The following is a 27147-nucleotide window of genomic DNA, read 5'->3' on the forward strand; positions in this document are numbered from 1 at the left end:
TAGCTGCGCTGCTGTAGAGGAAGGATTTATTGCTGACCTGGTGCTGCCTTTGCTGCTTGCAGAACACACATAAATAAATCAGGCTGAAAGTCAAAACATGCAGGCTGAAAAAGACTCCACAGCAGCACAGCAACTGATTTCAGAAAAAGTCAGATCAGGAGATGTGAGGCACACACGTGGGATTAAGCTGAGCGACGTGTATTATATGCCCATGCTGCATACCTCCCAACATTTTGGAAATCAAAAGAGGGACAAAAACATTTGGTCACGCCCATTTTTGTGACCACACCCCCTAATTACCATGTTCATTTTACAAATTGTAAATAAGCCGTATCACTTTAAATGGGCAGGGAGAGCTGCATGGCAGTCCCTACTAAGGGGGATGTAGAAGTTGTAGTGCAACTGGCTTCCCTCCACAGGTTATTGAACTACAACTCCCAGAACCAACACCCAGAGAGCTACAGCCTTAGCCCAGGGCTAGTGGGGAGAGAGGAGGGGAAAGAATCTGTGCCTGGAACTTTGATGTCAGTGTAGACCAGGGGTCCCCAACCTTTTTTACTTGTGAGCCACATTCAAATGTAAAAAGAGTTGGGGAGCAACGCAAGCATGAAAAAAGTCCCTTGGGGTGTCAAATAAAGTCTATAATTGGCTATTTGGTAGCCCCTTTGTGGACTGGCAGCCTACAAGAGGCTCAACTTGGCACTATACTTAGTTTTTATGCAATTAAAACTTGCTTTCAAGCTTGGAATTCAAAAATAAGCACGTGATTTGAGGACCCTGAGAGCAACATCGAAGGGGTTGGAGAGCAACATGTTGCTCGCGAGCTACTGGTTGGGGACCACTGGTGTAGACCAATGGTAAAAAAGAGTGAGTTTATTGCCTCGGGCACTGTGTGAATAGAGTGGGGATAAGGGGCATGAGTGTGGGCACAGCTGGCATCACACACAACAGCAAATGTACCAATCACTCACACACAGTAACTCACACAGACACACTTGCTATGTATATAGCTGATAAACAGACACACACAAACTGTATGGTAAGAGGACCAGGCTGACAGCTGTCACTCCAACTGGTTCTGTCACATGACCTCACTAAGGCGCTTTACAGCACTGGTAAATTTCCGTCAAACGCTTCTATAAAATCACTTTCTGAGCATGCGCAGCAACAGTCCGTTTCCACAACAGAAGCAGGCCAGTTTCTTCTGCGTTCGTGTTGCCCTTTTTTTTTTTACGAGACATGATGACGGCTTGCGCATAATCTTGCCCTTACGTGGCCGGTTCTTTCAAGCCGCCCAGTATTATGCGCCTGCACAATTACCGCTTGGTCCGGCTTCTAACTTCCTGGTTCGGTATCTTCTGTTTGTCTGAAATGACAGAAGGCTCTGCGAAGCCACCGCCCTGCCCGGGGCTCGGCGCCGTCGGTTACTTCTCTCGCTACCAAACGTGTTTCCAGGAAGAACTCGGGCTGCTCCGGAGCCATCCGTGCCATCGCCGCCTCCCTCCCCTCCGCCGGCGGGATGCGGGACATTGAGTCCACTATCTGCCATATTTTATATAATGAACTTATTGCATCAGCCTAAAGTTTCAGCTTGTCAATAGCAGCAATGATCCAGGACTTCAAACTTGTCACAGGGGGTCACCATCTTGGAAAGTGTCTGTGACACTCACATGCTCAGTGGGCTCTGAGCAGCTGTTGAGAAGCTAAGCTTTGGGCTCGTCACTAATTATCAAGTAGAAAATGAGGTTGGTCTGTAATATAAGCTGATGCTACAGGGCTGATTATTAAATTCTGATGCTAATTGCACTGGTTTCTGTGTTGCCATGTAGTAATTACTGTTCTGTCCTCCCTACGTATTACCCTGGGGCAGTGTGTAGTTCAACATGCAGCTAAACCTCCCCACAATCCAATAAAGAGACTGAGCTTGGAGTCTGTAGATTTTACTGGATAGGCAAGTGGAATAGATAAAGAGCTGAGTGGAGAGGTGAAACTGTAACAAATACAGAAAGTACAATAAGTATGTTTGCAATAAACAATAATATAAAACATGTACATAACGGAAACAAACATTAGCTGGCATGAAATATATATACAGTAATGTCTCTGGGGATACTGGCAGTTGTAAAGGTGATTTGGTGCAACTTTCAGTCTATTTTCTTACCAGCGATGCTATCATAAAAGTAGAATGCAGAACTGTGTGCTTCTTCCACAGCATGGACTGTAAAATGGAGTGCTAGCTCCCACAAGGCACTGTTTTAGGTCACATGTTGGGAGTATGGTAGCCTGATTAGTTCAAATGCAGTTCTGCCATAAACCATGTGGAGGTGCAGAACAAATACAGGAAGTGGCCTTGTGCAATTACAGCAAGCATCCAGCGGAGGGAGTTAATCAATGGAGCAATGAAATAGAACAGCATGATGACAGCTTATGCTGGAGACATGACAATTATATGTATTGATTACTAATCAGCCTTATATTGTGACATTTCTATTCTATGTGTACTTAGGGTTGCCACCTTTTCTGGGAAAAAATTCCGGCCTTCCTATTTATTTATCTTTTTTCCCTATTCATAACATTGGGATCACCCATAATTATTACCGGCCAGGTGGCAACCCTATATGTACTGTATATTGTGAGTGGGTCCCTAGGATCAGTAAGTGACAGCAGCACAGAGCATGTGCAGTGAATCAGCAGAAAAGAAGATGGGGAGCTACTGGGGCATCTTTGGAGACACAGATCTTTACTGCTAAAGGGCTGTGGTTGCCTTGGGCTGGTACAGAACCACAAAACATAATGTACAACATTCTCGCTACTTTTTTAGTTAAGCTTTAGTTCTCCTTTAAAGAGGTCTATTTAAGAGGAAGTCTTCACTGACTAGTTTCTTGGAAATGTAAACAGAAGAAAAAAATTCCACCCTCCTACTCAATTTTTTACTACAGGTATGGAACCTGTTATCCAGAATGTTCAGGACCTGGGCTTTTCCAGATAACAGATCTTTTTGTAATTTGAATTCTTCATACCTTAAGTCTACTGGATAACATTAAATAAACCCAATAGGCTGGTTTTGCTTCCAATATGGGAGACAATCTTTCAGTAATTCTTAACTTTCTGGATAACGGGTTTCCGGTTAACAGATCCCATATCTGTATTTATATATTTTTTCCATTATTTTGGCTTCCTTGTACTTTTTAATGACCTGCCTAACTTTAATGCATAGTCTAAAATGTTGAATGTTTGCTTTGTTTCTAATAAGAATGTATATTTGCTCATTAGAATTTTAAAGACATTCTAGTACAATCTAATACGGCGATGCTCAACTATAACTCACTGCTTGTTGTAGCCTCCGGTGAAAGCTGCCGGTCCCCCTGCCAGGGACCCATGTATAACTTGCAGCACTCCGAATTCTGTGACAGTGGTTTATTGTGCCAACAAACTAGCCAAACTTTCGGGCCAACTCCCTTTCTCAAGCCTGTGTAACACCATTCTCTAAATGTATGTGTTAGGAGGAAGCCCCACCTTCCACAATGAGGTACAACTCCCATGATGCTTAGTGATACTCAACTCAATTCAAAACAAAACATCCAGTGAAAATGTACGATTCGAAGTACGATTGGAGTACGATCATACTATGATCAGAATACGTTTGTACGATGAATAAAATCCTCCGACTTCAAATTCGAATGTTGGAGGATTCTATTTGATGGTCGAATTTTGAAGTATTTTCCACTTCGAAATTCGACCCTTGATAAATCTGCCCCTTAGTGTCCATAAGTCCAATTCACAAGTCTATGTTAGTGAATCACACACTCTCAGTGTCCATGAATGTAATTAAGTGATATGTAGTTTTCTTTGTATAAGGAAATCCATATTGTATCCTAAATAAAAAATGGCCATTTTCCAAAGTGTGAATGTCTAAAAAGTCTAAGGGCTATATTTCCCCATTATGAAAATACATTGGTACATTCAAATGCTCATTACTTACAAATTGATACTAATTGCTCAAATCTTGGGTTTTATCCCAAGACCAGGAGCTGTAAAAACAAAAGAGAAAGAATAGTTAACTGCGGGGTCGGCTTCGTCTATAGTTATGCCATTGGTGCTGGAACTCTTACGCAGCACACTGAATTTTCACCTTTACAATAGCTGCCATTATATGTTACTCTTGAACTCAGATGGGCCTCCCTAGAGGAACAGTGTTGTAGCTGAAATATACCTCTCAGTTAGAACATACATAATTGGTTGCCCTGGTTCTTAAACATTAATAAATCACTCAGAAGAGTAATGTTATCCACTATGTAGTCTGCAGCTGGTGGTACAATGAATATTCTTCCTGTATGTGCACATGATCAGTCCACATATCTGGCTAAACCTATTATGTAGTAGTTGAACTATAGCTATACACATTATTACGAGACTTGTAAAAGCTAACTGGTGCCAGATTACAGCAAGGAGAAGACATTGGAGCCTAACAATCAAATATAAAGCTGATTACTGACTTTGAGAGTTTGTCAAATATTAGTGAGGGGATATTAGACTTATTAGGATGATGGGTTAGGTTGCAAGATAATAAGTGTGATAAAGTGCTTGATTAGCGGTGGGTTAAATAATTCTGCTGTGTTAGTTCAGGTAAAGCAGTCAGACAAGCACAGTAACTTGTGGTATATTTATTACAATATGGCAGGTAGGTCTGGCCTACTTTATCCTCTCAGTTTAGACATTCTGTATACAATGTTTAGGTCTTATGAGCAGTCTAGTAGTTAGCTGTAGTTCAACTACTACATAATTGGTGTAGCAATACAATTCTGTTAAAGAACAGTAACAAATGTATAAAATTTGTAAGTGTACAACGAAAAAAAAAACACCAAGACAAATTATACTTTAAAATCGCAAAGTCTTTATTAAGAAATAACTTACCAAAACTCCACTTCCGCTCCTCTTCGGAAAGTTTGACAGGGAGACGATCCATCAAGTGGCGCTCGATTTCCCCTCCCTGTCTATCTGCTGCTGGATCATTTAGCTCCTACTTTCCGTGCCACTGTGGGTTTAGGAGAGAGAGGCCGTTTTGGATGGGGAGACCAGCCTAATGTTTTCTTGCTCTCGCAATACTGTGCTTTCTGTGCCTGGGCAGCAGCACGCTTGGCGCCGGCCTGTGTTCACGGAGGAGTAGGCGGGCTGTTCCAGTACACGGGTGCAAGGCAGAGCCGGGCCAACCCGGGCAGGTGCCCTAGGCTACCTGGCCTGGCACAGCGCCGGCTGAGTGTTCGCTCTAGTGCTCATGCGCGAAACTGAGCTCGAGTGTGCATGCACAAAATTGTGCATGCGCTTATGCGCAGAAACGTCGTGCGCAGAAACGTTATTATTACGCAGAAATTCTCAGCTCCAGTCGGAGAGAGACGGTACCGGACATGGGGAAGGCAACAGAGCAGGTCCATGCCTGGCGCCCCCCCAGCACCCTAGGCACGTGCCTACCCAGCCTACCCCTAGTTCCGGCCCTTGTGCAAAGTGCAGCAGCGCTTCAAGCATGAGCTCTCTGCGGATCAGGGCAGGCTCGCTTCTGGCACAGAGCAGGACCATGACCTGTTTCGGTGTCTCCTCGCTGTGGGACTCGGCCTATCGTGGATATTCTACTCATACCACTTTGTCGATTTCCACGGCTCCAACATACCCACAGCCGAGCCCCACTGCGAGGAGACACTGCCACAGGCCACAGTCCTGCTCTTTGCCTGCAGTGAGCTTTCACTGATCCGCAGAAAGCTCATGCTTGAAGCGCTGCACTATGCACCCTTGTACTGGAATGGCCCGTCTACTAATCCGTGAACACATGCGGGTGCCAAGCTTGCTGCTGCCCAGGCACAGGAAGCACCGTGTGTAAGGTGGATAAAAATGGTGTTATGCGAAAAGTACAGTGAATGATGGTGTAACTATGAAAATGCCTGTTTTGTGTGATTTTTGATGTTGAAAAGTTGTTAAAAGGTGTATTTACAGGATTTGGCCACTAGATGGAAGTGGGTTCTCATTAGTTATATAAGGGTTATCTAATAATGTTATGTAAAATTTAATTTCTGCCCCGGCCACTAGAGGGAAGCAGTGGGACAGGGTAGAAAAGTTATAAAAGGCATGGTTCCACCCAGGGCATGGTTAGTCGATTCTGAGAGGTATAGATAGATAGAACTTAAATGGGGCACTAGGTGCCATAGCCAGTGAGGGCAAAGTTAGAAAGGGTAGCTGGCACCCCACCAAGGAGTAAGAGGCTTAGTAGCCGTGGTTCAGCCACAGATAGGGAAAAGTGGTAGTCAGGACAGTGCGGACAACCCAGGCCGAGGTGAAAATCATACCAGCTAGGGGGCGCTGCAGTGGTGGCCTGCTGGCAGAAGGAGGGAGGTGGCACATTGGAAATTCCTACCGGGGCGAGGTGGAGGGCTCGTAGAACATACGGCGGACTGCCTGACCGGTAGGTGGTGTGGGAAATGTCTAAAGGCTGGGTTCACAAGTCCAGTGCAATGTGGGGAATGTGAATCACCTGTAAATCTGTAAGAGTAACTGTTCTGTTGGTGAGTAATGTGGGACATCTGTCAAATAAAACTATTTTAAAAATTTTTTAAGAAATTAGTGTACTGTGCCTTTAATGACTGGAGGGCCTCTTACAAGTGTTGCAAGAGCAAGAGCAAGAAAACATTAGGCTGGTCTCCCCATCCAAAATTGACACACCCTCTCTCTCCTTAAATCACAGTAGCACGGAAAGTGGGAGCTAAATGATCCAGCAGCAGATATCCAGGGAGGAGAAATCGAGCTCCGCTTGATGGATCGTCTCCCTGTCACCTTTTCTGAAGAGGAGCGGAAGCGGAGTTTTGGTAAGTTATTTCTTAATAAAGACTTTGCGATTTTAAAGTATAATTTGTCTTGGTGGGTTTTTTTTGTTGCATACTAATTAAATGTTTTGATGGTACTGGTCTTTTAATATCCAGCTAACAATATAGAGCAAATGTAACATTGGGTTCTAAGATGCCAGTCTAGACCTTTGCTATGTGGAAGTCACACAACTCATTAGCCCTAATTCCCTATTCGCTTGTGTCCCTATACTACAGGCCAGTCTTGCCTAAGGAGAGAGCTACTTCCTTGCTATCCCTCCTAGTTGGAGCCCAGACTGCTACTTGCTACTTAACCTGCCTATCTTACTCTCCTAGAGAGAACTATAAAAGGTAGTATCCTTTATTTAGCTGGCCTTATTCACAGGGTCCCTGCTCCCCGACTTATCTCTAGGTACTGGTCCCTCTAGGGCAACTTGGCTTTGCTGGGCCTTGTTGTACCCAGGCTCAATGGAAACATCCAGCTGGATCAGCAACCAGAAGCCAAAGTGGAAGATCGACCCCTTCTCACACACTATACCAAAGTGCGACAGGAAGTGGTCATAATGCCTCTTGGCCAATAATACAACTATGCTGTCACGGTCGGCACCCTACACCAGAACAGAAACCAAGCACCCTGGTCTCGGCTCGACTTCACCAGTTAAGTGACCGCCTTTGGCCTCGGGAGGAGCCCTCAGCTTACTCAGATGCCTCCTGGACTTAACGAGAGGTGCAAGGTGTAAGTTCTGGCAGGCAATGGGGCACGACTGTTTACAAGGATACTGGAAGATAGGAAGCCACAGGAACCGGCAGGCCGGGCCAGCACAAGCAGGTAGAATAATCAGACAGGCCAAAATCAGGATAGAGATAGCGTAGAATGGTCAATGGTCAGGCAGAGGTCAGGATTGGAGATGTCAGAATAGTCACAGACTAGCAGGATCAAGATTGGAGAGTTCCGAGTTAACAGACAGGCAAAGGTCAGGATTAGAGAGATCAGCGTAGTAAATCAGGCAGGCAAGGGTCAAACACGGTAGATAAATCAGGAATCACAAGTAATAGCACCCAGGAACAAGCTAATTTGAACTTAACAACGGGCAACTTGCTGAAACCTAAATTCCCCTTAAATACATTTGAATTTGGCGCCATTGCGCGCTGACGTCACACGCCAGCGTCACTGCGCCTTTAAGAACCGAGCGTGCGCAGCGTGCCCTCCTTAGGGGAAACAGGCACCAGGAAGAGAGCAGGAGCTGCGCAGCGGGCGTCCACGCCGAAGGAGCGGCGGTGGACCCCGCTGCCCACTAGACCACAAGGGTAAGTCCTGACATATGCAAATTACAACTAGCTACATTGGCATCTGCAAAGCAACTAGGGAGATCAGGAAGTGTAGGGATTTAAAGCCATAGAGTCACATTAACCCTATGGGTCCCTGCAATTTATATAAGAGCAGCAAGCTACCCAGTGTTTTACATTCATTTATAGTTAACAGGGGTTTTATGATGACATTCCCCTTACCTGCTCACCTCTTTGGCATCAGAGTGGGTCAGGAGAGGGCACAACACTAGTGCAGAGAACATGTCACATATCAGAAATTTAAATTCAAATTTGAATTTAAAAAAATCTGTTTGCTCTTTTGAGAAATGGATTTCAGTGCAGAAGTCTGCTGAAGTAGCACTATTAACTGATGTGTTTTTAAAAAAAAAACATGTTTTCCCATGACAGTATCCCTTTAAATGGGAGAGAGAATTTGACTAAATAGCTTACCAAGGAGAGCTCAGAAAGTGAAATAAAAAAATGCTCTGTTCTATGTAATATAATAAAGAGCAAAGAAAATAAATGGAAACATCTAAGGGATTATTTATGAAAGTCTGAATGCTAAAAAGTCAAAACAATCAGTTTTTTACTATAAGATCCAGATTTTTAGTGGGAAAAAAAGCCTCAAATTTTGGTAGATTTATTATACCTCAAGACTGCAAAAAGTCAGAATCCGAAAATCCACCATCTCAGACCTGGTTGTATATAAATCAATGGGAGAGGTCCCTATGCTATTTGGAAGTTTCTGTTGTCTGCGCTGGAATTAGCCCAAAAATCTATTTCTGACTTTTTGGGCAAAAATCCAAAAAGTTTGAGAGATAAAAATCAGAAAAAATCACAAGATGGGGATTTTCGCTCAAGCTTAAATCAAGCTTTTTTTTTAATATCAAATAAGGTCAAATTGTGGATTCTAGTTTGGTCTGACTTTTTTTTAGAAAAATTTGTATTTTCATAACCCCCCACAATATAAAAATAAGCATACCAAATTTCCAGAGTAAATCCAGCCAATTAGTAAGTGCCCAATAGGCACAAAACTCGTTAGGCCATTTTTCTTTGTCTCCCAATAGATTATTGTGTATTTTTTAATTTTCTCTTTAGTTTTTGGGGGACATCTCACCATTCTTCCATTTTTGAGTACATGCACATCTGGGTGCATCTTGGCTGTCAACCACATCCCTTTCTGTGCTCCCTACTCAACATCGGGTAAGGATTCAGGTGCAAATTACTGACAGCGGTTGATGATTTCAGGTGACCACATTAGAAAATTTGAGTCACTCCCAAAAATGTGGGTGAGTTGGCATGTCTGCATTTCCAAGATAAAACCATCTTTATTGGGCTCCGTTTAAACACAAGTATATATAGCACTTTTAAAGAAAAATCCTCTTGCCTGTAAAATTTCCTGACAATTAGAACCCAAAACAAAAATATGTGCAATTAATACATTATAACAGGTTATTTCATACTCCTATAAATGACAATAGTAATAAACTGAACTGTCTGTGACCACTTTCAAATGCCCTTGGATGTCACACTTTGAGAAGAGACATTCTAATATATTCTAATAGAGGTCAGGGCTCCCATCATCTTATAATAAAGTTTATATATACCCCGAACAATGTAGGTCTCTATAAAAAATATATTGCATGAAACAGCTCATATGTAAAACCCTGCTTCATGTAAATAAACCATTTTCATAATAATATACTTTTTTAGTAGTATGTGCCATTGGGTAATCAATGTACAAAATATGGGTGTGGAAGCACTCTAAAGGCTAAGTAATTGTATATTTAAGTATAATGGAAGTGCTAGTTTTAATGCACATTCCCTGGGCCCCTGTCTCAAAAGTAAGTTTACAAAACAGGGGTTTTTAGTTACAAAGTTATGATCATAAAGTTGAAAAGCCACCATACCACGTCAAGGTAAACCCCACATGGCGGTCCCTAACTTGTTTGCCTTTTGGCCATAGTATAAAAAGTCTTACTGCCATTGGGTAATCATAAATAGAAAATTGCCATTTTAAAAAATAAGGACCGCCCCCTGGGATCCTAGGATTCACTGTGCACACAAACATACCAACAAACCATACATGTTAGGTCACATGAGCCAATTAACAGACAGAGTTCTTTCTTTTGCTTCAACACTTCTTCCTGTTACAGTTAGAGCTGCAGTATTTCTGGTCAGGTGATCTCTGAGGCAGCACACAGACCATCACAAAATGGTGATAGATTCTTTAATATGCCACGTATATGATATAAAAGATCTGTTGCTTAAGTATTCATTTCGGGGGTAAAGTTTTCCTTCAATGTATGAAAACCTAGTTGTATTCAGTTCACCATAGCTCCTAGAATATGTAGAAAAATGTAGGACAGCAGAAAAAAAAAAAAAGGTTGAACTCGATGGACATGTGTCTTTTTTCAACCTTACTTACTTACTATATATGTAGAATGTGTTCACCCCAAACTGCACCGTAGTTGTCCTTGAATAAAGGTGGCCATAGACGCACAGATAATATCGTAAAAAACGTATTTTCGTACGATATTCGGTGTGTGTATGGTGGCAAAAGAGCCGACTGATATTGGCAGAAGACTTGAATATCGGTTGGCTTGTCGATCGGGCTGTACGAAAAAATTTGATTGGGTGCACCCAAACATCGCCCATTGTTAGTTCTGAATCGTCAGATACACTTAGAATTCTATTGTTTCTACCTGTATATCTACCTGTATATCGGACGATTCAGCTCTACACGTGTGTATTGAAACAAACAATCTTTCTTGGAAATATCTTTTCCAAGAAAGATTGTAATTTTTATGTCTATGGCCAGCATCTAGAAAAGCAGATTATCTTCAAATCTCAACATGCACCCTAACTGGCCATCATCCTGCACCTCCTTACCCCAGCCACAGCTTTCATTGCTTTTGGGGGACTTGCCTCACAGTTTCAGAACCAATGCAATAGAATCATCAAAGTAAACATTCAGTTGCTTTTGGTTACTGGTTTGGCTCAAATTTTACCTGTCTCACTACACAAATGTGCTGTGATTATGAATATCTAATTCCAGCTGGTGGCCCCATCCTTCTTTTGTAAGGTATCATTACTTTGGTGTTATTCCAGACAATCAGCCCACTATACAGAACCATTTGCATACCACCAATCTGTCCTCCTTCCTTACAAAGTTTTAAAAGATCCACCTTGCGTATATTATTAATAGCAGTAGCAACTTGTACAGCTACAGAATACCAAATCATACTGGGAAACGCAAAGAAGCAATAGGAAACATGGAGATTTTATTTTCAAACCTAACAAAGCTTAATAAACAAAAATAAAGCTCCCACCCTCCCAAAACAGGGTTATATACAAACTATGTACATTATTTAAACAGTGCAAAACAATCTTTAAAATAAATATTAAATGTTAAATATAGTCAAGATGACCCTTAAAACCAGTATAAAAAAATCAAGGTCTTTGTAAGCAAATAATTAAATTAACTTTACATTAATACAGTTTCCTGTTGTAAACAATCCACCACGCTCTTTGGCAATATAGTTAAAGTATTGTAAGCGTTCCTGAGACGCAAGCTTAGTATATGAATGTATATCTATAGAAATAAGTCAAATCAACTGGACTTGCTGTGTTTTTTGCTGTGTTTTTCAAGAAAAACACAGCAAGTCCAGTTGATTTGACTTATTTCTATAGATATACCATGAACTGGATGAATGAGAATCTTCACAAATATATCAATGTATATTCGGCCACCCTCATTAGAATGTTGCCACAGTTCCAGCTGGGTACTTGCCCTTTCCCAGAAAAAAAAAAGCCTCTGCGGCAGTAATTTTTAAAGTAGGATTAAAATATGTGTTGGCAGGGAAGTATTTGCATTTTGGGAGTGACGTTAGAAATTATCAGGGAGTGTTGCATTTTACAATGAAGGAGTTCCATAACTGCAATGAATACTTTGTGAGTCAGGCTCCAGGGATGGGAGGATTCAGTGAAAGAGTTATGCAAAAGCAGAGGTGCCAAAGCAAAGACAACAGCACTTGTTATAATATACACAGCGCAGATGTGAGTGACTTTCAGTGATGATAATGGTATTATAACAGTTCCAGTTTCCCATCAGCCATTTAAAAACCTCTGGAGCAGTAAAAAAACAAGACAGAAATCGTGGATGGAAAAAAGGCAGTATGACTGGATATTACTGCTTGGCAGTCATTAGACTTGTCATCTCATGACAGTTTAATGCCAACTAAGTTCCGTGGAGGTACCGTTGTTATAAGAAACAACCAGCAGTATGTCCATCACAGTGTCTTTGCCATATCTCCATGGTGTATTAATCCATTCTAAGGCATTTATAACCACCGGCTCGGAATGGCCCTGCTCTGCTGAACCCCGGGATTGACATATTCTGGGAATGGAGGGGGTGAGAAGTGGTGATGATCTTTTTCCTTTGCTTCATAGTCCCAAATATTGTCATAGCTGAGGTCGCTGTGAAAGCTCTGCAGTTCTGCGTAATCGTGCTCCAGAGTTGGGGGAAGGTCAAACATATCTTCAACTGCAAGAAGAAAGCATTTGAAAATGTCTGAAACTACAATGTTGCCTACAATGGGTGTATTCTTTGTTTGATTTTGCAATAATGAACCAAATTAAATCAGGTAACTCATTAGAAAGGAAAGACCTGTGATAGTTCCAAAGAGTTGTCCCTTAGCAAATCTGCCTCACAGTCAATAAGGGTCAGCCCTTACGAACAGATTTCGTCGCCTGGCGACTAATCGCCTCTTCTTCGAGGCCACAATCCCGAACTGCCATTGCGTGTCTTTTCGTCCGCTATAATGAAAAGTCACCTGTGCTAAAGCACACGCATCGCCTTGTTTTCCGAAGTTGCTTCACGAGGAAAATGAAGCGCTGTGTGTGCTTTAGTGCAGTCGACTTTTCATTATAGCGGATGGGAAGACACGCAAAGGCAGTTCGGGGAGATTGTCGCCCAGAGGAAGAGGCCATTAGTCGTCATGCGACTAAACCCCCCCCGAATCTGCTCGTGCGGACTGACCCTTAGAAGGCAGAATACGGATTCTTGCTTTTGAATTTATTCTTAAACAGCCTCAGCGTTTAATAGACTAGCAGCTGAGAAAATTGTAACAATTACTGAAATGTCACCATAATAGGCATCTATAAAATGAGTTTAATTTAGTGTGTGCACCAGCATGCTGTCAAATTGTCTAGTTTAGCAACTGCACTGCACCTAAACCATAATCAATGTATTTGTAAAGGCTATATTACTTAGAAGAAAATGCACACTACAGGTATGGGATCTGTTATCCGGAAACCCGTTATCCAGAAAGTTCCGAATTACGGAAAGGCTGTCTCCCATAGACTCCATTATAATCAAATAATCCAAAATTTTAAAAATGATTTCCTTTTTCTCTGTAGTAAGAAAACAGTTGGTTGTACTTGATCCCAACTAAGATATAATTAATCCTTATTGGAAGTAAAACCAGCCTATTGGGTTTATTTAGGGGCAAATTCATCAAGGGTCGAATATCGAGGGTTAATTGACCCTCGATATTCGACTGGGGAATGAAAATCCTTCGACTTCGAATATCAAAGTCGAAGGATTTTGCACAAATAGTTCGATCGAACGATCGAAGGAATAATCGTTCGATTGAACGATTAAATCCTTCGAATCGACCAAAAAAAGTTAGGCAAGCCTATGGGGACCTTCCCCATAGGCTAACATTGGGTTCGGTATGTTTTAGGTGGCGAACTAGGGGGTCAAAGTTTTTTCTTAAAGAGACAGTACTTCGACTATCGAATGGTCGAATAGTCGAACGATTTTTAGTTTGAATTCTTCGATTCGAAGTCATAGTCGAAGGTCAAAGTAGCCAAAAAAACACTTCGAAATTCGAAGTTTTTTTTCTTCTATTCCTTCACTCGAAGTTAATGAATTGGCCCCTTAATGTTTACATGATTTTCTAGTAGTCTTATGGTGTGAAGATCCAAATTACGGAAAGACCCGTTATCCATAAAGCCCCAGGTCCCGATGATTCCGGATAATAGGTCCAATACATGTACTAACTTTACCTAACACAGACAAAAATCACTGGCGCTCAGTCTAACCCATATTCTGGAGTTGGGCAGCTGTTATAAATGATAAAAAGCCAATATTTGTTCACAAACAGAAAGAGAAAAACCATGTGCTGGCAATTTTTCTCTTTGTGTGCTAACTTTACATAGTGTAGCTCAGTAGAAATTGTATTTATATCTTACCTTCTTTATTGCGATAAGAAATTGCAATTTCTTCTTTGAGTGCTGACACCTGAAATGGAATGAAACAGCAAATAAACATACAGGGAAAAGCTTTAATATTTTCTATGCTGTGTAGTTGTAATATACCATCAATAAAATGTGCTGTGATTACTGGCAATCCAAACCAAAATATCCAAACCATTACTTTATTTTTACTGGTTCAAAACGGCAATGCCTGCTACACCCCACCTCACCACATGCATACTTTTCCTGCAGACTAGGTTAGGCAGGTCTCTCAAAGAAAAAAAACATAGGGGGTTGTAGACTCGCATATAAAATATTGCCCAACTGCAATTTCTAAATAATTTTAACGTTATTGGTAAATGTAATTACTACTGAAAGCAGTATTGTTCCTTATTATCCCTTGCACCGTTTTACTAAATAAATGATTGAAGCAATGTAGAAGTAGTCATCTCTCTCCTTCCATGAAAGTGCCTTGCACACTTCTGTGATTCTTTTAATCACAGAACATGCAAGGACTTGTGTAATTTGGAGTAATGACTAAAAGTAGAACTTATTATTGCAAAATTGTTTCAGCAATACATGTTAGCTGTAAGATAGTTTTTATTAAGGCCTCATAGGCAAGAGCAAAATAACTTACGCTTTTGAAAAAGGGCCCCTGTGCAGATGGTATGGCCCTTATGTGCGCCGAGGTATCTAGTTCACTGTTCCTGTGCATTAGGGGTCTGACAAGTTGTTTGTTTCCCTTCACTGGATGAGAATATTTTTTCTGCAGGGCTAGATGTGGGGTGTGGCTTATTTGGAACGATCCAGAGGTCTTCAGTTTTGAAGCAGGCTTTTCAGTTTGGCTCATATTCAGGTTCTTTAGAATCTAAAAGATGGGAACAATCAGCCTGATTTACTGTTGTGCTTAAATCTGTAGGATTCAATGCATTTTTTTTATACAGGTTTAATAACCCAGAAGACAAACAATCTTTGCATCTGTGCGCAACATTTTGACACCATTTAACTGTCTAATGCAGTAGATGTAGTAGTAAAATCAGCCAGGGTTAAATGGGGCTGCGTGTTTTATCTAGTCCACAGAGAAAGTGTTTTCTGCTGCATAGCGTGAGCATCAGTACCTATAGCAGCCAATCACAACTCTGCTTGAATTTATTTACAAGCAGTGTGATTAAAACAAATTGCTGATTGGTTGCTATGGACAATGATACTGTTGCACTTTAGCACTTATGTTAGTAAATCAGCCCTGATATAGTTAGATCAGTGATCCCCAACCAGTAGCTCGTAAGCAACATGTTGCTCTCCAACCCCCTTGGATGTTGCTCTCATTGTTCTCAAAGTAGGTGCTTATTTTTCAATTTCAGGCTTGGAGGCAAGTTTTGGTTGTATAAAAACCAGGTGCACTACCAAACAGAGCCTCAATGTAGGTTGATAATCCACATAGGGGCTACTAAATAGCCAATCACAGCCCTTATTTGGCACCCCAAGAACATTTTTCATGCTAGTGTTGCTCCCCAACTCCTTTAACATCTGAATGTTGCTCACGGGTTCAAAAGGTTGGGGATCCCTGTGTTAGATGAAAATGTACTTCTTACCTCATCCATAAAATTGTTTTCAAGGCCATCTATGGGAGTGTAAGGTTCAGCATATAGTGAGGACTTCACATTGTTGGAATCAGAGTGGTAAGAAGATTGTTGGCTGTCTGACTGCAGACTCCACCTGTTTACCTGAAATACATAATATATATTTAGGTCAGTCATTATTTTTATTCCAGATGTTCCATAAATGTTCACATTGCAACAGTATCTTATGCTTTAAAGGAACAGTAACACTAAAAAATATAAAGTATTTTAAAGGAATGACAATACAATGTAGCGTTGCCCTGCCCTGGTGTGTTTGCTTCAGAAATATAACCATACTTTATATAAACATTCTGCTGTGTAGCCATGGGGGCAGCCATTCAAGCACAGGATACACAGTAGATAACAGATAAGTTCTGAAGAATCTCATTGTATACTTTAACTAGGTGGAAAGTCATACATTTCTTATTATGAAAGTTGCAAGAATCATCCAGTAACTTTAATGGCAAAATTAAGAAAAACGCATTGCTAATGGCTATGAACACACAAATAATCAAATGCAGCCCAAAATAACTTTATCTGCAGTGGCCTGCCCCAGGTAGGAACAAGGAAGGATAGGGAAAGCCTAGAGCTAGTTTTCATAAAATGTCATATTTTGACTTGCTGAGCTTTTTCATTTACCTAATAAAGTATCATATCAAGTGCTCAAAAAGATCTGTTACATATAATAGTTAGACATTGGCATAAAGCATGACTGTACTGCTGTTTTGTGAGAGAGAGAAAGAAAGAAGAAAACTATTCTATTATACTTCACTATGTGAGCTATTATTTGACGGTTTTTCAAAATTCATTTGTACCCTAAATGTAATATGCTTTACTGATATTATAAAATGTTTTACCAACAAACACTACATATACTCCTAAATAAAGTTGACATTCATATTTTATTGTAAAACAGTGTACATTAAAATCTAAAAGATACGTTGAGAGCATTTTGTTTAGGAATTGGCTAAATCGCAGCACATTTTGCAGGATGTGGATTCCTCCAAATCCTTATGGTTTGTATTTCGTTCATGTCGTATATGTCTTTGAAGCTCTGCTCAAGTCCAGTCTTGCTCATTTGCCTCTCTACTTATAAAGCATACTAACATCAATGATGACGTTTTTCTAACTGGCATTATCACCTTACATTCATAAAAAGTCAGCAAATCAGTTGTTTATAGCACTACCCACTTGAGTCAATATTACACAACATACAATAACAGTATAAGGTTGCTACTACTATATACACATATATACACACACATATATATATATATATATATATATATATATATATATATATATATATATATATATATATATATATATATATATATATATATATATATATATATATATATATATATATATATATATGTGACAGCAGGTCAGTAAAAGTTTGTGGATTTGTGCAGGATGATGTTGTGTATGTCTGTCCCAGGTTTGAGCAGTTTGCTCTCAGTTTCTGGTAATGCAGTCAGCTCACAGACCAGTTAACAAGCTCAGCAGAATCGCATCTGCTGATCCAGGTTGCTATAAGAATTCCCAGGCTGCTTAGGGTTTCACTCCACCCTGGAACCAGTTCTGACGTGAGATATCAGGCTGGGGAGTTCTGTGAAAGACTTATTTTTTTGGTAAGCAAACTTTTGGGGTTTTGGGTGAAATACAAACCTTTCTTTTGTGTGTGGTAAAGACTGCTGTTGCTAACGTAGAGACCAGAGCAACGCAAGGTTGTTTCCGGTCTGATAGTCAGGGAAGCCTGAATGTATAGTTAGCTGCCAAGCTGGCAAGGGTTTATTTTGCTGTTGTTTTACTTTTAACCCTTTTTGTTTTGTCCAGCTGTAAATGCTGTAAATAGGGCTGTTTAAATAAAAATCAACACGTGTGTTTCACTCAAACCCGTTGTTCTACTGTGCCTTATTTAATCGGTGTACTCATCCAGGGAGTCACCGGTATCCCGTTGCTTGGCTAATACCTACAAAATATATATATATATATATATATATATATATATATATATATATATATATATATATATATATATATATATATAGTGAACTAGTGATAAAGAGCTAGGTCATCATATAATTACAAAAGGACACTGTTTCTGCTGCCATGTGTCTGCAGCGATAATCTTGCCAGAAAGATATTTTTCCAGCATTTTGAAGTGTTATATTTCAAATCAAAGGCAAGGAATTTAGCAGACTGATTTTCATGGAACAATAAATCACAGTCAACTGGAAATATGGATGCTCAAAATGATGATGTTCAGTACGACTGATCTAATTAAATGCATTTTTTTAATCATATCTGGAATGTGTTACATTGCTTTACTATACTATACTACATTGCTTTACTATAGGTTACTCCTAGCTGAATAAACATTATCAAAAGAAAATACACTGGTCTGGAATTTACAAGGGACAAACCCACTAGTTTTATTTGATGCTGAACAATGTCAAAGCAATACAGGTAGCTGTGTGTGACACTTTTCTTAATGATTTCTGGCCCTTGTTTCATTGACTAATCAGATAAAACATTTCTCAGATTTAACATTTTATCCCTGGCAGCTAGGGTTGCCACCTAGCCAGTATTTTACTGGCCTGGCCCGTACAAATGATGGCTGATCCCAATGTTATAAATAGGGAAAAAAGATAAATATATAGGGATTTTTTTCCAGAAAATGTGGCAACCCTACTGGCAGCCCATATCCCACAGGCATGGGGAGTCTTTCCTTCACCTCTGTGCTGTATAGGTTTGCTTAGGAGATAGTATTAATCTCATCATTGCTGCTGATCTAAATGTTAACATTTGAAACAACAGAAGTTAGGGTCAGATGGGCAATTTTCCCACAGCAATTAATCAGTGTTGGAATGTTGCACAAACTGTGATCGTTGGATGTCAGCTGAAATATTTGCTTAAGAATCTGGCTGCCAACATATTCCTAGATATAGTGTCCTGTTGGCGGTAAGATACACAGAGCTCAAGCCTTACAAAACTCATGGGTCAGACAAAAGCTGTGTGTGCTCAGTTTGCAAGGCAATGTATTGCAGTTTGACAACACAATAAATGAAAGGCTAGTGGACATTGATTAGAAAAACTAACATACCTCATCATGATGGTCCCCGGAAGAATGCTTCTGAGATTTCTCATAGCAATATGGCTCTTTGTATACAGGAGACAGGACTTCCTCACTAGGTGTCTCAGGGATCAAGCCAAATGCTGTTGTTTCTAGGTCATAGCTGTGCGGCAGGGCTGATGGAATTGGCACCTTGACGTTGCTCCTTCTTTTTGATCCACGATTAATACCACCTCTTTGCAGATCACTCAAGCCATTTGTTGCACTAGACCACACTGGATTTCCGAAACACTGCAAAACAATGTAAATAGGAATAAATATTGATTTTACACAATTGTTTTTATTAGATACAGATATATAAAAGCATGGATTTATTTGGCCAAGCATTTCATATTCTTAAATGTGTGTTTGTTAAAGAACTTACATGTACAGGTTCTGAATATCCAGGAGACAGGGGATCATCTTGCACTGGATGTTCTTGGAGGACGGTGATTGACTGGCGGTCAGAGCCATGTGTGGTGCTGTGAGACTGGCGGTTGGAGCTGGGCAATTTGCCCACCGAGGCCCATGATTTGCTGTGACTTTCTGAGGTAAATGAACTCCTGCAGCTTGTTGTTAGCTGTGGGGGTGGAGGAATATTCATTACAGACTGACACTCAACAAGTAGGCCTGCAACTGTACTCCAAGCACAACTTGTACTAGAGCAGCAGCTGAAGGGCTACAGGATGAACAACACAATTTTGTTTCATTCAAGAACTTTTCACAACAAACCTGTTCCTGTTGAGCAGAGTGTGATCCACAAAAGCTGCTGGAACCAGAGAGAGAGGAATCCCTGTTTTGCTGCTGTGCCCTTTTCAGGTGTTCAATCCACTCTTCATAATCCATCTGATTAAGGCACATCACCCTGATGGTATTAATGTACCTTCCTGTGCAAAAAAACATTTGAGGCTTAGTATATACGTTTTGTATTGCTTTCTGTATTACAGCTTACATTTTTCTTAAGGCAAAGAATGATGGGAATATTCCAGACAAGAGTCCCTCTGAGGGACTCAAACATTGAATAATATTCACCCTAAATATATAATACACAAAAGCCATAAATATCCTAATAAACATCTCTTAGTGATGTCATCAGTTATAAATGGAGCTTAGTGATGTCATATTTGTCACATGACTCACTAAAACTGCTTTTATATGGTCATGGAACTCCTTGGTGACTTATAATATCCTTATATTTTACAATTTGGGGTACTTTATTCATTATATATATATCTAAACCCTGAATATGAAGTTATTGTCTGCTGTGGGGTCTTAGTGCATGCCTCTACTAACTTCTCTAACTCCGGCCCTGTGGGTATTGCACAGTCAGCACTGTACAACATGCAGCAGAATGCACAGGTTTGTGTGGGATTGGGGTTTTGTAGTGGGTATGCTAAGCATAGGGCATAAGGTTGTTGTTTGTTTGAGCTGGGCAAGGGTGCAGGAGTGGGCACATTTGCACTCACCCTGTGTCAGTACCTCCTGGCCAGGCCAAGGCATGATCTTTTATATACTTCAATCAGCATTTCTTCAACAATCATTCATGTAGCTTTACAAATGCAAAGACTACTTATAAATAACTAGAAACCCATACTTTTTTTTTGTTGCCTTTGAAAATGCACCTGACAGGGACAGTGTCTGGCTAAATGCATATGTGACTAGTAAAGAGTTTTGCTCATTGAAATCGTTAGTTGTTTTTCCGTTGATTCATAACCACAATTTACCAGAAAATAATGCAACAATTAAATTAAGCACAATGTGTTTTTTTAAATCCATAATTTGGCAGTAAAATGTCCCATTCAATTTTGGTTGTTTGCAATCACATACCTTCTATTAAAAATGACTTCCTTTTCTTCTCTGCCTCATCTGAAACTACCCGTATTGCTTTCAATGGAAGCTCCCCCTGTACAAGAACAATAAATGTCAGGAGTGGGATGGGTTTCAAGTTATGTAAAATAGGCACATAATTCAAGAAACCATCTTGACATTACTACTAAAGACTACAGGGCTACAGAGAAAAATACATATAGAATAGAAGGGACCTCAGTTCAAGTATAACATTAGTGTATAATCTTGCATTGCTGCTGTACATTTATGAGCAACTGAATTTTTTTCATAGTTACTGACAATGTGTTTGGTCATATAGTGATTAATTCCCTGTACAGTCTAATATTGTAAATTAGATGTTGCTTCCTGTTCCCAGACACACCCCTGCCTATATGGCATGTGTCTCGGTTTCTCAGCTTCACTGACTCAACTAGTTTCTCCAGACAGACATAAACACACAGCTCCTTTCCTATCTTTCTAACACAAGTTGCAGCTGTACAGACTGAATATGCCATTATTCCAAGAATTCCAAATTTTGTTGAAACCAAGCTTGGCTTATTGTTTGCGTGCACTCTCTCACAGTAGTCACTGAGCCATAAAGTGAGTTTTCAGTATCTCTTTCCCCTGCTGGACGATAACAGTGGAAATTTAATAACCCAGTATGCCCCTCATCTTTTCAATTATTGTATTGATTTAAGCGAACACAGACTTAACCTGTGCTTGTTTTTAGTGAATTTACCAATGCCACAATAAACCTGTTGTAAATGTGATAGTGCATATATTATTACAGTATAGTATTTCCAGTATCTAAAGGAAAAAAATATATACTGTGTATGCAATGTGCAAGGAAACCACAGAGGTTAGTTCTGGCTAATTTCTGCTGGCTGGAAGAAAAATACTCTGTGTAGAATTAGCCTAAAGGTCCCCATAGACGCGACGATTCTTCTTGCCGAACGACCGATTTTAGGGAAGCCCGACCAATCCTTCGAAATTATCGTGCGGTTAGTGGTATTTGAACGATCGTACATCTTACGATTTTTCAGCCGACATCTGTCGGGAAATTGATCGGCCAGGTCAAAAAATCTTTGTCGGTCCCAGTGCAATCTATATATGTTTGCAGGGCCAAGCAGGCAGCTCCCCTTTGTTTTCCTGGTAAATTGGTCTTTTTAGTTGATGGTAGATTCGTACGATCTTACGATCGTTCTGAGAAAATCGTGGTCTCACGATCAGGATCTGATCTTTTAAAAATCTCAACATCTATGGCCAGCTTTAGAGATAGATGTTATTAACAACATTTTAATTTAACAATGACAAAAAGTTTTACCTTGAAGCATAGATGTTTCCCTTCCTCAGAGAGTATGACTAAAGAACTTGGATAAAGCACCAATAGTCTTTCATTGAGCTCCTATAGAAATCACAAATTTGAAGGAAATCAGTAATTTTAAGAGAGATTGTTGCATTCACAGTACTTTATAAGCATAAAAAAGTCTGCAAAGAGTATCTTAGTACGTCCAAAAGCCTAAGCAAATCAGGACAAAAGGTAGCAGCCAGACAAAAGATGTAATAAAAGTGCTAATAACATTCACAATAAATTCATTCAAGAAACTAGCTGATATGATGCTATAGGATGCATGCCCAGAAATATTTAACAAAAAAAATATTTAACAATGTAGGATGTTGCTGTTGGCAAATCAGAATTTCATTTCTAGAAATAGTAGGCTGGAGCTACATTTACGCAGTTTTTCCCTTCTGTTGTTCCCTTCATTTTATAAATGCACATAATTTGATAAAAATATCATTTAACCTGTTTTATTACCAAGGTGTGACCGCACTGCTATAGTTATTAGTTAATTTTTACATTTCATATTAAGGTTCACAGCAATAAGCTCTAACCAGGCACATGGCGTGAGGTGCTAACCTTGAAAGGCAATGTCTGCAGCTTGACTTTGGAGATGCAGGTAATGGAGCCCAGTGATTCTCTCTGTGTTTCCTCCCAGTCCTGGACCGGCTGACTTTGCACAGATCTTCTGAGTTCAGATTTCTCCCAGTTGCTATCATTGCTTCCCTAGAGAGAGAGAAAACATAAACACATTATATTACATAAAAATAGCAATCCTCTGAAAAACATAAAAAAAGGCATAGCAAATATTGTGGCCTCATTCTCCATAATATAATGAATTGCAACTTGCTTTAGAAAACTACAGCTGCTGTTGCTCCAGTTGCACTAAGAGCAGTGGAAGATTTGTTACCTGCAATTATTTAAGCACAACTGTGGGCAACAAATCTCTGGAACATGCATCTCCATTGGAAATATCAGAAATCACCAGTGGTAAAACTGGTGAATTTGCCAGAAGTTTCTTCCAAAAGCAATTTTGGAAGAACTAAGCGATGCACAGTTGTGCATTTTTATTGTGGCCCAACAAATTACCCCATCAGTCCTTAGAGGTGACACATTAGAAGGGCAGGTGTTCAAACAGCAGATACATCCATGGCCTTTGTGGGCGTATTTTTAATAATATAATTTTGGTCTAATATAAGGTCTGATCAGTCAGACTGATACTGTATATGACACCAGCCATAGGAAGTCTGCCAAAATCTTCCACAATCTTCCACAGAGGGCCATTACTCACTTCCTGGAAAACTTTCCTCATAATGGAAATTTTGCCCAGTTTCATCTTAGTGTAAAAAAAATACTTTTTAATGTCTTTCTCATATTTATTTATATGTTTAAAAAAATACAATTCCTACTATAAGTTTATGGCAAAAGTCAAGTTGTGTGCTGGGAATATGTTTTCATTACAGTGACCCTGACTGGACCAAAGAGTTTTTTGTGTGCCTTTGCAGCTGTGTTGGTAGTCAGGATATTCCAGTGACAGTCTAAATGAGGCTGAACTTCCCACAGCTGTTGCTGCTGTTCAGAACTGTCTGTTCTCATAGCAGCCTCTTCTACAGTTACACGAGAAACAAGTGAAAATGCTTAAGGGAACATGGAAGGTTAGAAAGAGGGCACAATATTAGTTATATTCTACTATTTCAACCTATTAGACATTTGTCTCTGTGGTAAGACCAGATTTAGAAGTTACATACAGAGAATGCAAAACTCTGCTTGGACTATCAAGCTTATCTAAAACAGAAAAATTCTTATATGTTTCAATAGTAACACCAAAAAATTCAAGTGTTTTGAAGTAATGAAAATATTATGTATTGTTGCCGTGCACTGGTAAAACTGATGTGTTTGCTTCAGAAACACTACTATAGTTCGTATAAACAAGCTGCTGTGTAGCCATGGAGGAAATTGGAAATAAACTTTATGGCACAGGTTAAATAGTGGGTAACAGATAACACCATTATGTTCTACAGAGCTTATCTGCTGTGTAACCTGAGCCTTTTCTCCTTTGAATGGCTGCCCCCATTGCTACACAGCAGCTTATTTATATAAACTATAGTAGTGTTTCTGAAGCAAACACAGCAGTTTAACCAGTGCAGGGCAACACTGCATTATTTATAACACTTTTATTTTTTGATGTTACTGTTCCTTTAAAGGTGAAAGAATAAGCCTAGGCAATATTTAAAAGAATACTGAACATCTGAACCTGTACCACTGACTTGTATGCAAGAAGAAAACTGACTGCTCTACACATCACAAAATAAAATGCTGCAGCTCATATGGCACACTTAAAAACTGATAATAAATGCACATAGAATATATTGTCCAAAGCATTGTGACACCAAAGTGAGTACTTCAGCAGGGACAAAATGATATGTATGGCACAATTTGCATGTGAATTTTTAAATAAAGCACAGATAACTTTGAAGTAATCTAATTTTTCAATCCTATTTACATTCATGAGGTTTTTTTTAGGATGAAAACAAACAATTGTCGTTTTGATGACAGTTTCCTGTTAATACGCCTTGCTTTTTCAAACCATACATTGTGCCTCCAATGACACGGTTGAAAATGACTTTGCATTACCCAACACTTATGGGAAACTTTCAAATATGATCTAAGAGAGAATGCTGCCTGGAATCAGTTAGATTTTTTTTTATAAGACTCTGGGGTGACAGCTGGAGCTGCATATATACCCCCTCTGTGCTGAACACAGCTGCACGTCTACAGAAACAGGTGGGCGCAGTTGCTTGCTCGCGAGAAATGCCCCTGGTGCAGAAAACTCTGATTATGTAAGATGACCCTAAGTATGGAAACTGCTCCTAGTCCTGCATACACTGGCACACACCACATGAAATCTACACAGAACTGCCTGTTTTTGATGTAATTGTATACCTCAATTGCAGATATCACATCTAGGTTGCCCCCGTTAAGTTGGATCTGTTTCTCCAAGTGGTACAACCACTTCTGCAACTCTTGCTGGCTTGAACAATAGACACTCAGAGGGTTCAGCAAGGGACCTATGAACAAAAACACATTATGCCACCAATGAAAAAGGAATTAAAAAAATCTTTTATTTAGCTTAGATTTTATTTTCAGCTTCATACAGCAGAAAATTAAAAATGTTATTTACTAATATGTTTCACAACAAAATTACTGAAGAGGCATCTGCCATCCTAGCATTGTGTTAGTGGCTTTAAAGGGGTTGTTCACCTTTCAAACACCCTTTTTTCAATTCAGTTGTTTTCAGATTGTTCATCATTTTTCCCAAAATGTGAGTTTGAAGTTTAATATTCCAGTTCTAGGGGCAAATTCATCAAGGTTCGAACATCGAGGGTTAATTATTCGACTGGGAATGAAAATCCTTCGACTTCGAAAATCGAAGTCGAAGGATTTTGCGCAAGTACTGTGATCGAACGATCGAAGGAATTTTAATCCAACGAACGAAGGATTATCCTTCGACCAAAAAAACGTAGCCAAGCCTATGGGGACCTTGGGTTCGGTAGCTTTTAGGTGGCGAACTAGGGGGTCAAAGTTTTTTCTTAAAGAGACAGTACTTCGACTATCGAATGGTCGAATAGTCGTACGATTTTTAGTTCGAATCATTCGATTCGAAGTCATAGTCGAAGGTCGAAGTAGCCCATTCGATGGTCGAAGTAGCCAAAAAAACACTTCGAAATTCGAAGTTTTTTTTTCTTCTATTCCTTCACTCGAAGTTAATGAATTGGCCCCCTAATGTTTCCGTCTGGCACCTCAATGATCCAGGTGCATTCTGAACTGTTACAATTTGCTACATTTAGTTGATACAATTAGTTGATGTATATCTCAGCAGTATCTGTGGATTATAAGCAACTATTGGGATTCTGCTCAGCAGGGACAAAGATACAAATATATCAACTAAATGTATCAGTTAAAGAGTTAGCGCCCCTCCCAAAATTCAGTTGGCTTCAGATAATTCACCAGATCGCTTGGAGACAAATCGACTCTTCTTCAGGGCAACTAATCTCTCCTCGTTTTCCAAATTCGCTCGAAGTTCAGAGTTCAGATTCGATCAGAGTGCCATCCTGTCGGCGATTTAAACTCTAGCCAACTGGAAGGCTTTTCAGGGAGATTAATCGCCCCGAATAAGAGGCAATTTGTCTCCAGACGACTAAATCTTCCCTAATCCTTGCGTGTGTATCTGCCCTTAGAAGGTGAAAAATAAAACTTTACAATTTTAGAAAAACTGCCAGAAATAGAAAGTAATTGGAAAAAGTGTTCATTTCTGGTGAACTATGTGAAGCCAATTGAACTTAAAAAAGTGTTTGAAAGTGAACAACCCCTTTAAGCAGATCTCCTTCTGAAAGCAGATGTGATCCTTTACCTGTTATCCGGAATGCATACTCTTGCGCTTGGTTAGCAGGACCTTTGGAGCACTCCAGTTTATATATACTCAGCTCCTTTAGCGGCACCAGTCCCTGGAATCAGAAAAAGAGGCAGAGTGAAATGTCACAGCTTTACAACCAAAGGACTTAAAAATGTACAAAATATTATGCATTGTTACATGTATATTTGGATTATTTGAATAAAATGGAGTCTAGTCTATATTTAATTTGGAGCTTTCTGGATAATTGGTTTCCAGATAATGGATCCCATACCTATATAATATCTGCAGAATACTGGGAATGTGAAGGAAAAAAAGTGCTTAAAAGATAATGTAAACAAGTTTATCTTCCATTTATATACCATATACTATAGTTACTGCAACCTCTTATTGGTAGTGCCCTCTGCTCTCGCGTC

The 27147-nt window shown here is 39.8% G+C and overlaps 1 protein-coding gene across 2 annotated transcripts in view; it reads right to left on the minus strand.

The window, feature by feature from the left end:
* Positions 1 to 11420: 11420 nt before the first annotated feature.
* The window catches only part of plekhn1.S (pleckstrin homology domain containing N1 S homeolog), a 34387-nt gene continuing 18660 nt past the window's right edge, over positions 11421 to 27147 (minus strand). For both annotated transcript variants that reach the window (XM_018227828.2, XM_018227827.2), the window contains 12 exons: positions 26732 to 26825; positions 25264 to 25388; positions 22900 to 23046; positions 22306 to 22386; positions 20982 to 21057; positions 19887 to 20041; positions 19540 to 19734; positions 19146 to 19406; positions 16010 to 16141; positions 15055 to 15285; positions 14415 to 14463; positions 11421 to 12702 (listed from right to left, as the gene is read on the minus strand). In XM_018227828.2, the coding sequence (XP_018083317.1) occupies positions 12500 to 12702; positions 14415 to 14463; positions 15055 to 15285; positions 16010 to 16141; positions 19146 to 19406; positions 19540 to 19734; positions 19887 to 20041; positions 20982 to 21057; positions 22306 to 22386; positions 22900 to 23046; positions 25264 to 25388; positions 26732 to 26825 (1749 nt within the window). In that variant the 3' untranslated portion in view covers positions 11421 to 12499. The remainder of the gene's footprint in view (positions 12703 to 14414; positions 14464 to 15054; positions 15286 to 16009; positions 16142 to 19145; positions 19407 to 19539; positions 19735 to 19886; positions 20042 to 20981; positions 21058 to 22305; positions 22387 to 22899; positions 23047 to 25263; positions 25389 to 26731; positions 26826 to 27147) is intronic.

Source organism: Xenopus laevis, chromosome 7S (assembly GCF_017654675.1).
Source record: "Xenopus laevis strain J_2021 chromosome 7S, Xenopus_laevis_v10.1, whole genome shotgun sequence".
NCBI lineage: Eukaryota > Metazoa > Chordata > Amphibia > Anura > Pipidae > Xenopus > Xenopus laevis.